The 15,299-nt window shown below is 38.8% G+C and overlaps 1 protein-coding gene across 1 annotated transcript in view; it reads right to left on the bottom strand.

Moving 5' to 3' along the window:
• Positions 1-15,299, bottom strand: part of LOC109467594 (serine/threonine-protein kinase PAK 1-like) — a 43,524-nt gene that overhangs the window by 5,398 nt on the left and 22,827 nt on the right. Inside the window, 11 exon segments of the mRNA XM_019765611.1 lie at positions 704-819; positions 3,395-3,494; positions 4,531-4,648; positions 5,695-5,807; positions 6,404-6,452; positions 6,782-6,845; positions 12,403-12,531; positions 12,534-12,567; positions 13,427-13,522; positions 13,968-14,026; positions 14,393-14,552. Coding sequence (XP_019621170.1) covers positions 704-819; positions 3,395-3,494; positions 4,531-4,648; positions 5,695-5,807; positions 6,404-6,452; positions 6,782-6,845; positions 12,403-12,531; positions 12,534-12,567; positions 13,427-13,522; positions 13,968-14,026; positions 14,393-14,552 — 1,038 coding nt within the window.

Genomic DNA, 15,299 nt, shown 5'->3' with positions numbered 1-15,299 from the left:
CCTGGAGGGAAGGAGACAAGTTAACACTGGTGACAGTTTCTCAGGGGTGCCGTTAGTGGCAATCAGGTACAGGGCCTGGAGGGAAGGAGACACAAGTTAACACTGGTGACAGTTTCTCAGGGTGATGTTAGTGGCAATCAGGTACAGGGCCTGGGGGAAGTAGACAAGTGAACATATTACATTTACTGCATACCTATACTGGTGCAGGTACATGTTGCATTGCAAATATCCTACACCAGACAAATTTTAGCTGCGGTACTCTGCATAAAAATTAGATTTCATGAAGTACAAGAAAGCATCAAAAGTCTTTAATCTCTGATTTCTTGTTTTTCCGCAATATGAACAGCACAGTGGACAAACGAAAACACACTGCCCTAATATAGCCTAAAAAAGGCTATGGGACTACTGTTACCTTTTAATTAGTTATATTGACTGATACTGACTGACTAATAGTTAACTATATATCTTTTAGTGTGTACATGTAGGTAGCCTAACACAAACTTGGAACCTTACAACACCTGTGTGGCAGCCGCGGACGGTGCAAAGTTTTCTAACAAAACCAGTGGCTGCTGGCCATCAAGTCAGACTGAAACAGGGTATAGACTTGTAGCCATGTACTCACTCTGAGTGGGTTCTCATTCAGGTAAGGTGGCTCTCCCTCCACCATCTCTATAGCCATGATGCCGAGTGACCAGATGTCCACCTTAGGTCCGTACTGTTTCCGTGTCACCACCTCCGGAGCCATCCAGTACGGCGTGCCCACCATGGTGGAGCGCTTACTCTGCTCAGGAGTGATCTGAGCGCAGAAGCCGAAGTCAGCTGCAAAAAAAAATTCAGCAACCTAAGTTAGTGAATAAAATCCATAGGTTTTTTTATTGTAACTTTAAACAGTGTGCACATACACTGAACAATAATTGTTCCTTTCTTGCGTTTCCTTTTCAAATTTTTTGTCCATTTTTTAGCATTGAAATGATATTAGATCTACACATAGTTTTCATGATTGCAATTACATATATTTACAATAAAAATTTACACATCCATCCACATTGCTTTTGTTGTTACATCTTATTGATGTCAAGGCTATTTTTAGCACTATTTCAAATGAAATGTCATTTGAGATTTACAATCATATACAGTAGTTGACCAGTGACAATCAAATTTTTTAAAATAAATTTTGGATGTTGGCAAGAGAAGGAACAATTTTTTCATGAAACAGTCCATAACAGTATAATTTATTTTGAAGTCCCTTACAGAAAAAAAAGTTTTCCAGTCACAAATATCTGTGCATTAACAGTCACCACAATACAGCTTTCTACATTCTGTGTGCATTCTTATGTCAAGAACTACAACACACATAAGAAACCACCAAATAATGCACAAATGTACAAAAAAAAGACAGGAGGAGTACGACTTCAAGAGGAACTTCAAGCACAAACAAGACAAGAAGCCATGCAAGCGACTCCCAATATCTTGTCACAAAAGTCATTTCCAATGACCTCAAAGCCTTTCCTGGTGTACTGTAATGCAGAAATGCTCGTGGTGGTTTTATTTTTGCGTTTTTTTTTTACCGCAAAAATTATAACGCCACATATATGACTTACATAGTTTTACTGTACTACTTATTGTCTCAAACACAAATGCTTCCTTTTTTCTGGTACCCTAAAACAAAGCCACCATAAATGCATTTTACAGTACATGTACAAAATGTAGTTGCAACAGTACATGACTCTGCATTTCCTTTGCAAATGTAGAGTGCTGAACTGGGCACTAACCGACACCTTGGCGCAGGTGAGGAAACTCTGTCTGAGGGAAGTCTGTCACAGAAGAAGACCAAAAACAGGTCATGGACTTAAGAACGTGTTTTGTAGGGAAAATTTTTTCATGGACTACAAGCATTTTGCCTTGTTTGTGCTCTTTGTTTGCCTCCACTAGTACTACTCAAAGAAATGACTGACACCATGACATGAACAACAATAAACATGCTGGTGACTTGCATGTGAAAACATACACAACAGTCAACGTCACTATGGAAAACACAATCTGTACATCAACACTTAAACAAGCATGGCTAACCCTGTAACTTACACATGTATACCATTCAAAACAAAGTGAATTTTTGTTTGAACTTTTTGTGCTTATGGACAATATAAGGGTTCTATACTTTTGCTCTTCAAAAGAAGTTTTAGGCACTTTATAACATCTGTGTCCATAATATCACCAAGGTCCATAATATCGCCACCTTGAGAAATAGTGTGCTCTAAGATATTTTTACTCCAACATACTGTTGGTATGCACTCCTGCACACATCAAATGTACATCCCTAGGGTATGTTGCAGTAAAAATATATTTAAGCACACTTTTTCTCAAGATGGCGATATTATGGACCCTGGTGATATTATGGACACAGATGTTACAAATGACAGAAAATATACAGTAATAAATGTTTATGTGCTAATAAAAAAAGCAGTTTAACCAAATTGAGTGGATTCATGTCTGAAAATGTACTTGTTTTGCTTATTTTCAAGAAGGTACTGTGACCAAACAGGAGTCTGGAATTTTACTAAAACCTAAGAATACTGTACATGTGTAAAAATACAATGCACGGAGACAACCAGAGTGACTAAGTTGAGCCATGCTTTTTGACTGTGACATAACAGTGTGACAGACACGTGATAAACAGGTTAGTACATTACAGAACGGCAGGCTGACAAGACGGGTGGAGTTCTACCGTTGACATGGCAACACTCATGCCACCACCTAGCGTGAGGATGACCTGATCTGTGGAGGGGTCCTACATCTGGACTGTTGGATGAGGTCATGTGAAATTGAACACAATGTTAACTTAATTACAAGAAGACAAGCAACCAGCGTTCTAGTATTCCTGAAATGTTTGCTGTCATCTCAATTTTCTTTGATGTAACATCATGTCGAGTGCCAAAGGCACATGCTCTCCAGAAACCCTCTAAAATGCTATTTCTTGACCCTCTGAAATCTTGACCCTCTGAATTGCATTTTCAGGGGCAAATTTTTCTGGCAGACTAAGCTTACTTGAATGACATCTCTTTCTATACCTTAACATGCCAATTTTTGTCCGTCAAAGATGAGATATTGGCCAAAATTCTGTCAAATGAAAGATGTTAGAGCACTGCAAGCAACAGTGTCAAATTTCAACAGATAGAGCCACCAAATATAAGATGGAAAATAGCAGGATTTATACTGTATAGAAGGACATATCTTTTATAAACATTTACTGACACATCCGGCATTTCTCCATTTCAGAGAATTTCTTTCTCAAAGCTCCGTTTTGGGCTATACACACAACCTCATTTCCACAGTCCAGAGGAAAGCCCCCCTCCCCTCCAGGCCACACACCCCCCAGGCTGTCACTACTCACTGAGCTTGACTGAGCCGTCCATGCCCAGCAGTATGTTGTCCGACTTGATGTCTCTGTGTATCACCTGGTTGGCATGGAGAAACTCCAGGGCTTGCAACACCTGGAGGTGGCAAGGGACGAGAGTCACCTTTAACCTTTGCCCCGACCCTTCACCTCAGCACCTTCCCTGATTACCTTCATAGTGTTGCCTGTTTTTTTTTCTTAGTGCAAAACCAGAAGGGCCACTTCTGGGTACTGAACTAACACTCAATCTCTTCTTCCTCAGTCAGAAACATCAAACTTTTTGACTAACTTAATAGGAGAAGCAGGGGTTGTGAAGGATGCTCGGGAAATTCCCTACACCATTTTGAGCTTGGAAGGCTCCCAACTCTTTTGAATATGTGATTTAGTTCTGTTTTGTACACAGTGGCAGGTTATAAAGGCAACAGGGGAAGGTGCTGCACCACACGTTGACCTCGGACTTACTGAGTTTGACATTGCCGTCCATTCCGAGCAAGACGTTGTCGCTCTTAATGTCCCTGTGAATAACCCCACTGCTATGCAGGAATTGGAGGGCTTGCAGGCACTGTACGGACGGAACATGGAACAGCCACAGACGTGGAGACAGGGTTAGTGCTTACTGTGGAGTCATGGGGGTGCTAGAATTTCTCCACACACTCAAACGGTCTCTCTGCTTGTGAAACATTTTGGTTTGTATCACTTTTTAACAGTAGTGCAACTGTTAGAAACTACAATATATCTCTCTACATTCAAAAAGCTTTTGCTCTAATGTTGTACATGTATATGGATGTTGTTGGAATACTATGAACAGAAAGCACTGTTCCTCTTTTAAACTTGCCAGTAAGCACGAGGTCTCTGTGTCATTGTTAAGACATACATGTAATTATCATAATCTATGCACACAACATTCATACTGATGGGGGAATATCAACTAACAATCTTTTTAAATTACATCAAGTTTGAATGAAACAATTTGGTAAGTAACTAAGTAAGGCTGAATTATAAAAAAAAATGCCGATTTGGATTCAGTTTTTGTATCTATTCACTGACTACATTTTTTAGTAATTAATCCTGATTAAATGAAAAAGCAGCCTTTTTTAATGCCTAAAGCTTGACCGTTAACTGCAGCACGTTACCTCTCTACAGACGGCTGCGATCTGACCCTCGTCCATACAGGTCTCAGTCACGACATCGGTCAGCGATCCTCCGGCCAAGTACTCCATCACTACCCACAACTCCTCTCCTACCAGGTAGCTGTACAAAGGACATCATTACATTTTCAGTGCCATGGAGAGGTAATTTTAGTACCATGAAAACACAATTTCAGCACCATGAAAAGGCGATTTCAGCACCATGGAAAGACAATTTCAGTACCATGGAAAGACAATTTCAGTACCATGGAAACACAATTTCAGTACCATGGAAAGACAATTTCAGTACCATGGAAACACAATTTCAGTACCATGGAAACAAAATTTCAGTACCATGGAAACACAACTTCAGTACCATGGAAAGATAATTTCAGTACCATGGAAACACAATTTCAGTACCATGGAAAGAAAATTTCAGTGCCATGGAAAGACAATTTCAGCACCATGGAAACCCAATTTCAGCACCATGGAAACACAATTTCAGTACCATGGAAAGGCAATTCAGTACAATGGAAACACAATTTCAGTACCATGGAAAGGCAATTCAGTATTATGGAAACACAATTTGAGTACCATGGAAAATCAATTTCAGTACCATGGAAGACAATTTTAGTACTATGGAAAGACAATTTCAGTACTATGGAAAGACAATCTCAGTACCATGGAAAGACAATTTCAGTACCATGGAAAGACAATTTCAGTACTATGGTAATTTCAGTACCATGGAAAGACAATTTCAGTACTATGGAAAGACAATTTCAGTACCATGGAAAGACAATCTCAGTAACATGGAAAGACAATTTCAGTACTATGGAAAAACAATTTCACTACCATGGAAAGACAATTTCAGTACTATGGAAAGGCAATTTCAGTACCATGGACATCCATTTTCAGTACCATGGACATGCATTTTCAATGGACATGCATTTTCAGTACCATGGACATGCATTTTCAGTACCATAGAGAGGCATTTTCAGTACTATAGAGAGGCATTTTCAGTATCATGTAAACGGAATTTCAGTACCATGGACATGCATTTTCAGTGCCATGGACAGGCATTTTCAGAGACATGGACAGAGCTGTATCATTCTATTTTCCTCAGCAAAACAAGAAAAGCTTCCTATTCTGATGAAACATAACCATGTATACCTGTCCAGGTAGTTGACTATGTTGGGGTTCCTGTTCTCCCTCATGACCAGGATCTCATTAATGATGAGCTCCTTCTTAGGCTGCTGGGACAGGTTCATCTGCTTGATGGCCACCTGAGGGGGAGGGGGGCAACCAAGGTCAGTAACATATCAAGGTAACATACAGCAACACATGCCAGCATTTTACACTGCCAAGCTTTTCTTCATAATGTACAAAAAATGACTTCTTAATTAACCTTTTTCTGGTAGAGGGCTTGAAATTCATATTTAGGAATAGGTGCACTGGTGTACCCAACCTACAAAATTGGGTGCACAGTAATTTTTTAAGATATAAGATAAAATAAATAGAATATCAGCAAACACTAATTATGTTTCATTTCTAAAGAAAATTACTAGCAATGATTTCATAATTTTTTCAACACTTAGATGTTCAGAATATGCTGTATACTACTATACTACAACACGACATATTCAACATCTTTACATACCAAGACCTACAAAAATACTTCGCTGCACTGGTGCACCCTCAGAAAAAAAAAACTGGGTGCACAGCTGCAATTTTGGGTGCACTAAGGTGCACATGCACCCAGTATTTCGAGCCCTGTGGTACTTTTAAGATTATTAAAAGTTACTAACGTGCTTCATGTATGAGTATGGTACAACATGTAAGAAGACTTACTGGTTTACAATTCATGAACATGAACCCTTACCTCCTGTCCTGTAGCAGTCTCAATGGCAGTGTACACAGTTCCAGATGCTCTGTTTGATGGGAATTAAAACATACTTGTATTGAGCATCACAGTACAAATGTAGCTCATGCACAAAAGGCATATCCTAGTTGTTCTTAGTTTCGTCTACAGGTGAAAGTGTTCCGAATGTTTTGCTTATTAAAATGCTACACAGTTTTACGTCATTCAATATAAACACTGCAACTTTTTCTCATTATCAATTATGCCTGAGAAAACTTTCCGAAGAAACTAGGATTGGTTAGACAAACAATTAAACAAACACTTATACATGTACACCCAAAACAAAACCCCTGTATGTATGTACGTACTGGAGGTAACAGCTAGAAGAGCTCAACTCACCCTTGACCAATCTTCTCAAACCTGGTGTACTTCCTCTTGGGATCTCCCACACTCACTATGCTACCTGTGGGGAGGGGGGCAACAACACGTTACTGCTTACTGTACTACAGACGTACTGGAATATTGGCAACACAACAGGCAGTGTGTGCACATAGACAGACATGGGGGTGAGCTTTTGTGTACAGACAAGTCTTAACCATCATAATATGATCCAGCACAGCAAATTTTGTGCCAAGATTTAATAAGACATTCACAGCCTTTGCACACGTTTTAATTGAGAAATGCATGGTTTTTAATCAAGCTTCATCAGACTTTTGATTGCAATTAGCACACGACCGTCGTATAGATGAGAAGTTATTTGAGATCTGTACTGTTCTTATTACAAAGGATAATGCAAAACTGAGATGTTTAAATTCCATCAAAAATTTTAAGTTGATGCTTTTAGTAGTGCCGTGGTCAAAATCTTCTCTGTACACAGATTCAATATTAAAAAAAAAGCTGCAACACTGGACCCAGCACAATGACATAAATGACATGTTAAACACACTGCCAATATTCCAGCATTATGAATAGGTATTATATAGCATAACACATGGACCAGGACAAGACAAGGCGGCTCGATATTACAACAAAGGTGTGGTGTGATGATAATAACCCTGCTATCACTACAGTTGTCAGAAAATGTTGTCCAGAAAGCTACATATTTTTATCATTATTGTTTTTAATAACATTAAAACCAAGTTTAGCTACCAAGTTAAACTTTTCAGACTGTGAAGCCAAAATGGTATAAAATTGTAAAGTAAAATGAATTAGTTATGTTAGTTGTCATAAAAATACACGTAGGAGTCACAACTGTAGTGAATGCTAGGATTATATCAAAATTGTATGTACATGTACATCCTGTTTTCTATGGGATACAAGGCAAGACAATACTCAGAATGTCATGCAAAACTCAGATCTAGTCTAAACGGTATATAGTTGTAATAGTATACACAATGTCAGAGTGGACAAGTCTGGGAGGGGGAGACCAAAATCACACAGATGGATATTTTCATGCACTGTGGAAAGAAAAAAAGAAGTTAGTGCTGATTTTACGTCACACACAAGACAGGAACGACTCATACAAGCACGGGACAGCAAACATATGGCTAGATCATGCAGGGTGGCCGGGCGCCCGCGCTCATGAGAACTGCTACAGTCTGTACTACCATCCTATTCAACTTCCATAGGCTACATGTAGCTCTACCTATTATACATGTAAGTGTTGAGCTATTCAATGTTATGTTTTATTTATCTGCTAATACAGTGCTATACAAGTAGATTTTGATGAAAATTTTGTTATGTAAGTTTGATAGTCTCTACATGTATGTCTGATGTATAAATCTTGTTATATGCTACATTTATGTTTACCATGAGATTCAGACACAATCATGATATAGAAGTTGTTTGTTGTCTACAAAAGTTGCTTTTTAAATTGCTGTTGTCTCAATATGGGAGTTTTAATCAGGTAGACCTATTATACACATGTATATATAGTAAATAACCTGTGATGTTTATAACAGATTCCTGGTGTGCTACATTTGTATATGGTTAGAATACCTGATATGATTCTGATTTAATCTTCATTACATAATATGTTTGTGATAATTGTTGTACTACATCAGATTGTTGGTGCAATTCAAGATACTTGACAAACCTTTTACAAAGAAAATGTGACACGTGCAAATAAAGGGGCTGAGATTATAACCTTTTAGAAACTAAGCACACTTGTCTTTTGTCTTCCTCAACTGAGGTGAAGCATGATCCTTTTTAAATAGCTACTACAATGTAGAATACAGTGCAATGTGGCTTTTGCTATAGCTTGCATATTTAGAGGTGGCTGATACGAAACAGGCCTCCGCCTGGGTGATTTGTAGTGAATCACCAACAATATTGCAAGTAAATACTATAAATCTGAGGTGGAAGTGTTCAAACATGAAGTTATACATGTAAGTTTATCCCTATACTTCCTAACTTGTAGCCTTAGTGTTTCCCTGTATCTGACACTGGTCAGCCTCAGAGCACGGGGCCGGGAGCACATGCCATGTACAGGGGCGGACGGATGGACAGGTGGGGAGGGGGGCGGCATGCATGAGGAGCTCAGGAGAAACATACGTAATCTCTCCAACATTTCCTCCAAACTCATAGTTTTCTTCTTGTGGGTGTCGTTTCTATTCCGTATGGTGACGGCGCCGCCGCCGCTGCCGCTCGTGGTACACGAGGAGGACGTGGGGGAGGTGGTAGAGGAGGGCGGAGTTTTTAACTCCTTGGCTATGGTTGCCATGGCAACAAGGAAGCACAACAGAAAAAGAGAAAGGACAGTCAAAGACAAGAAGTAGTGTTCCCTCTCAACAGCTCAAACACCCTGGCACCCCTGTTCCCAAAATGGACCCTTCCTGATTACGCAATCTTGCGAGTCATCTCGGACACTACCACTTGTTGTAAGGGGGTACTTGTTTTCATTACGGTATTTTTGCTGTGCATAAACATGTGCTTTTGCTCTTCATGTAACATTATCACATACCAATACTACCTTTGATGATACTTAATCATTGAGAAATGCTTGCCAAATAGACTACTTCACTTTGTAAACGGGGGTGGTCAGGATGTTTGGCAGAGAACACTCTGTACATCCAGTCTACTGATTAGTGGAGTTTTTGGAAAAGGAGATGGTTGGTTAGTGTGTTGTGCACTAAAACTCTACTGCGTGGGTAATTTGCATATTTAGGAAGATTGAAATACAAACACATGAACCATAGCCGCCTTGCCTGGAAGAATGGTGGTTGAATGACATTGACTGACATGAATGAACATCCAACTTTTATGATGGGTACAAACCTGATGGAACATGCTGGAAATACAAAACTTTTTTTTCCATATCAAATGCATCCTGACCGCCCTCTAGGACCCAATTACAACAAGCATTGCTACCAACAGTTTCTCTAACAGTGACAGTTCTAATGTAGAACAATTCGTGCATACATGTACCTAGGAACAGCTTTCATACAGTATAAAGAATTTGAGGGTTTGGGCCCCCTAAGCAGCTTTTTTAACTGCAGGGGCAAATGTTCAATGCAACTTTGGAAGGCTATAATAACTCGAGTAATGGTTGACAGATTGTCATGATTTTTGGCATGTATTTGGTAACTAAATTATAATGATTGACATAATATAATTAAATGCTAATCAGGAGCTAAATTTTGCAAAATTAATAAGACTATTCTACATAATGTAAACATATAGGACACTGGTAGGAGCCTATACACATGTATCACTTTTGACAAATTCTCATCTAAGTCCAGTGCCACCCATTCAGACCCCATATAGCACCACCCTCTTTTATGCTGCAGTTTTGGTCTGATGAGATAGGGGGAGCCAGAGTGACAGAGTTATTGAGGGAAAACACTGCATGACACCTTGTTATAACCAAATCACTTTAACATCAACCTTAAATCACCAGCAACACACACAGAGTTGCTAATTAACCTTTCATAACTCTAACTATTCATGCTGACACTTTAATTTGACAACTAATATCATTGCAAACACAGAGCCTTGACAGTAAAGCCAATCATTTGCAAAAGAATACTGCCGCAACCTCAGCATAGTACAGGAAGGTATACAGTTTGCAGAAGCAAATGTAAAAGTTTTAACCATGCCGACAGACTGAAACATCCATTTCTGAGAAGACGACAGAGGCAGCGAGGTACAGTAGAGTTGACCAGGCCTAGGGAAAGGCTCGGTGTTTGGGGCACTTTTGCTTGGCTTGCTTCATTTTGGTGAAGCTATGTTTCATTTCTCCTGGCATAGTGCACTTGGGATATGGTAAATATTGTTGTTTGAACAAAACCTTTCAGTTAAAGGCATTCCAGGTGATTTCAGGGCAGAAAAACTGGACTTCCTGAAAATATTTTTTTAACATCATTTAGTAACATCGATTAGTATACTGATCTGTGAGGCAAAAATGCAATGTCACTGATGCAAAATGGTTCCTTGTTTCACATCCTAAACTGGTAGCTGTTGTTTATTGGTGGTGCCAAAAATAAAGAAACTCCTCACATAGGTTGTTTTGCGGCTATTTCAAAACATGAAAAATTTAAAGGTATAAAATGATGTTAATTATTTTTTGCTTTGCCACCCTGAAATCGCATTGGATGCCTTTAATATCTTTTTGGTCAGCTCTAGAAACTGAAATGCTCTTTTCGCTCCATTTTCTTTACATTTCTTGACTACACATAGTTTTTACTTAGTTCTTGTATAAAAAAAGTCATTAATTTTTGGCCACTCCTAGAAGGTTGGGCAACCCTACACCTAGCTACACCGGTTAGAAAGTTTGGAAAAGTACCCCGTATAGATCCTGAGTCAGGACAGCCGTTAATGTGAGGTGTGGAAACGGGAGGGAAGAAAGACAATGTTTCAGGGAAGTGTTACAAAAAACAAACTGGTATTCTAAAGGAAATCACTTCTTTAGTGCAACTCAACTCTTGCAGGCAGGCTTATAACTAGATCTAGAGTTGGCTTTGCTACTAGCAACTGCAAGAGATTGCAACTTCTATAAAGGGACACAGAAAAAAAGGGGGAATGTCCAACACTCACACACAGGTTTCAGCATTGATACTTTTTTTACGGAAAGCAGAAGTTATTTTTCAAACATTTTGTTGAAATTTCTGAAGTGATAAATACACACTGTTGCGAAACATGAATGTAACGGACCATGCAAGGACGGGAAAAACAAGAGGACAAAATGAGGCAGTAAAAAAAAACTTGCGGAGACAAGGGGCAGACATCTGTGACTGAAAAGGAACTGGCAAATAAATAATTAAGACACGGCAGACACAAAGACTCAGTTTTCATCCTGACACATATCTGTTAGAGGGCAGTTAGAACGTTACTACAGAGAACAATTTCATCAATTTCCAACTTTGACAAAAATACATTTTCGTATGAGACTTTTGTAAAAATTTTTATCTCAAATGTGTATTACTAGAATTTTTTAACTGCAAACTGCAGCACTAAACAATGACACCAAGCACTTTGTTTGCATAATTTTGTTTCCAGTGTGTTGACAATTGGGAAATGCCACAAAAGATGCAATGGGTTTCTTTGGTATTCAATGGTTTTGAAATGTTACAATGGAACAATATGGATATACTTCTTGGGGTCATTAACTGTAACCTTCAAACAGTAAGTGTCAGGATTTGGTCATCCATTTGGCTTGGGCACAAAATAAACTTTACAATCTGGTCTCATGTCTCAAATAAAATGGTCATTCTAATTGTGACAGACCTTTGATAATGTTTAAATGGTTTTATACTTATAGAAACAGTTTTGCAACATTAAAAAAACCTTGCCAGGGTCACAATCCTTAAAACTTATTGCAGATAAAAGAAAATAATAAAAGTCATAAATTTTGGGGGTTTTCTTCTCTCTAAAGCTGGAGTGCTTAAAATTTATTTTGTGCACAAGATGACCATTGAAGTTTCCTAGCAAGTCAGCAAGCATTCATCACAGAAAACAACCACACAAACAACACATACGTACACAACTGTATGACTCTACACACACATAGCTGATATACTTACGAAGCTTTTCCAGGATTTCTTCGTCAGTGAATTTCTTCTTCTTGGGTTTCTCCGGCGGCTTCTGAGGCGCGACGTCGTTGGTGGCAGTAGTGGGGTGGGGAGGGGAGATGGGGGCAGGGGGAGGGGGGCGGGCAGCTGGTCTCCTATCACTGATCTCGTGTACAACTACAGAACAGAAACCATCAACATTTGTTAGGTTTGTGGAGAAATTCAACGGACTAAAGGCATTTAGTGTATGGAGACATGTCAAAGTCTTCCCTATTTCTTTTGTATCAACTGACATGTGTATATGATAGGTCTTACAACATGAATTAGGGCTACTTTAAGCAGACTAGGTATTGTTCATTACATTGTCTTCCAACATTCCAATTCTGTCTCAAATGTTCAATAATACCTTTTTAACTATCCACTGTCTTTCCCATGAATTATCTAGAACAAGTAGTAGAATTTAATGTTTTAAAACAATAGTGAAATAAGAATTAATACAATGTGTGTTGCAGAATCATTCTGATAAACTTGGGGAGAAAATCTGCATGAATACAAAATTAAGCAAGAAAGTAGACTGTAAAGTAAGGGAGAAAATAAGCAGAGAGAAGCATCTGGTAGATACACTACCATACCTGAGGAGCACTTTTCAGGTGTGTGGAGGACTTTACAGAGAAGCACAGAGACAGATAAAAGAAATTTAAAGAAGAAAAAGCAAAAGGAAAAGTAGACAAGTCACTAAACTATCCATTGCAACAGAAGAAACATAGAATGACAGAAAACATTAAAGAAAGACTTAGTGATTGATTGACAATAAAAAGTGTAAACAAGCAAGTCTTTTTATTCCAAATATTGTTCAACAAAACATAGATTCTGAATATAATGGCAAAAATCTATCAGCTTTGAAATTCAACTTTTTTACAGATGAGGCACTGAAATGTAAACCTACAGGTCATTAACAAAAAATAGTTTCAGCAATAAGTTCTGAGAGTACAAAAACAAAATGTACATTTTGTACATGTAGGTGATTGTATCGTACCTTAGACTTGGTATACTCTGGGCGGGGTGGGGCTACAGGGGGAGGCGCTTCATCATCATCATCAGACTCCTCTGGTACCTGGTTCTGAACTTTAGGCTGAGGCAAAAGAAGATATGTTGAACATTTTGAGCTTAGACACAAAAAAAGGTAGGCACTATCATTGACTACTTGGTGTTAGTTGTCAAATACAACTGACAAGTCATGTAATGCTTGTTGCTCATACTCAGCCATCATGTTATTGTGGAATGCTGGGATTTTGGAATGTGTACTGCAAGGGATGTGCATTGTAAGGGGTGCTGGGATTCGGAATGTGTACTGCAAGGGATGCTGGGACTTGGAATGTGTATTGCAAGGGATGCTGGGATCTGGAATGTGTATTGCAAGGGATGCTGGGATTTGGAATGTGTGCTGCAAGGGATGCTGGGACTTGGAATGTGTATTGCAAGGGATGCTGGGATTTGGAATGTGTATTGCGAATGTAAGCGTTCAACTTGTCTTTAAAATCTTACATTATAATCCATTCACAGGACTGAAAACTTACCGTTAGAACAGCTTGAGTCTGGAATTTGTTTTCTAGTGTTGGCCTACTGTTAACTGACGCTGGAAGATAAAAACAGGGTTTCTTAGCAAGAATACTTAGTAATACTTATGTTCACAATACATATCAATATGATGGCAGCATAGACTCCCTACTACTTTTTGGTAAAAACATGCCTTGACTGTACTTTAAAAACATAATTATCATTTGTATCATTTATTATCTTATTACCATTTATTTATAAGAGGCCTATTGCCAATAATAAGCTGAGAAATAAAAAAACAGAATATTTTCCCTAGGCCTATAATGTCTCATCAGGGACTTCCTGCACTTCACAACACACATCAACAGGAGGCGCTTTTTGACAACCCTGGCAGTGAAGGCTCTTGTCCCTTCCTTATAAGTTGTACATGTTGTATTTTACTTACAGACACTCTTGGAGACTGTCATGTACTTGGTTTCACTGATCTCCCTGTCCCTGGAGTCATAGAACTTCAGCGCGTCCAGAACGGCTTGAGGATTCTTCTTCTGCTCCATCTTAGAGATGTTAGAAGTCTGAAGGAGCCGGGCCCAAGACTCGGGCATTCCCTACAACAAGAAGATAACATGAAAATATTAATTTCCGCCACTAGGAAGATTCTAGATGTGTTTGTGTTTTTTTTTACATACATACATGCAGGAAGGAAAAAAAGTAATAATTTTCTTCTTGTCAAATCTCCATTTTGTTTTTCTTTTGCCCTGAGCATTAAGTCATTTTTAGTGGATGTTTACAAATTCCTTTTAAAAAAAACAGTTGCGGACAGTGGGTAACATAAGGACAGCAAAGTTGGATGAGTTTCGGGTGTGGGCAGACAGACCGAAATGAAAGAAAGAAAACTTAGTCGAAAAAAGCAAATAAAATTCTGAGTGAGTTGTGAAAAAATATTCCCCTCTGTGACTGCCAAACATTTTCAAAATGTTGCATGAAAAAAAAATGGTGACATGACTGAGCAAGGAATATTGCATGATTGTGTATTGTCATTCTGACTATTAATAAAGCCATCACATGCAGTGCTTTTTACATTTATTTGAAAAAAAATATATGAAAGTGCGAAGTATTGACTCAACACCCAAAACGTATGCTCAAAGGCAATACAAAAGACACCTTCCTGCTTGCATGCATTTTGTACATGTCCAGAAAACAACTGTCTATCCATGTTGAGCCAGTGAACAGGTATAGAGTGAAGCTCCAGCCGAGGGGGTAAGACTGGCCATGAACTCCGACCCTTGACCCTTACCTGGAAGTTTGCCTGATGTCAGAGGCCGTAGGTCAACAAAGAGCAACACAAAACAGTA

The sequence above is a fragment of the Branchiostoma belcheri genome, unplaced genomic scaffold (assembly GCF_001625305.1).
Source record: "Branchiostoma belcheri isolate BF01 breed outbred unplaced genomic scaffold, Haploidv18h27 scaffold182, whole genome shotgun sequence".
Taxonomy (NCBI): Eukaryota; Metazoa; Chordata; class Leptocardii; order Amphioxiformes; family Branchiostomatidae; genus Branchiostoma; species Branchiostoma belcheri.
This window is presented reverse-complemented; position numbering and strand designations above follow the sequence as displayed.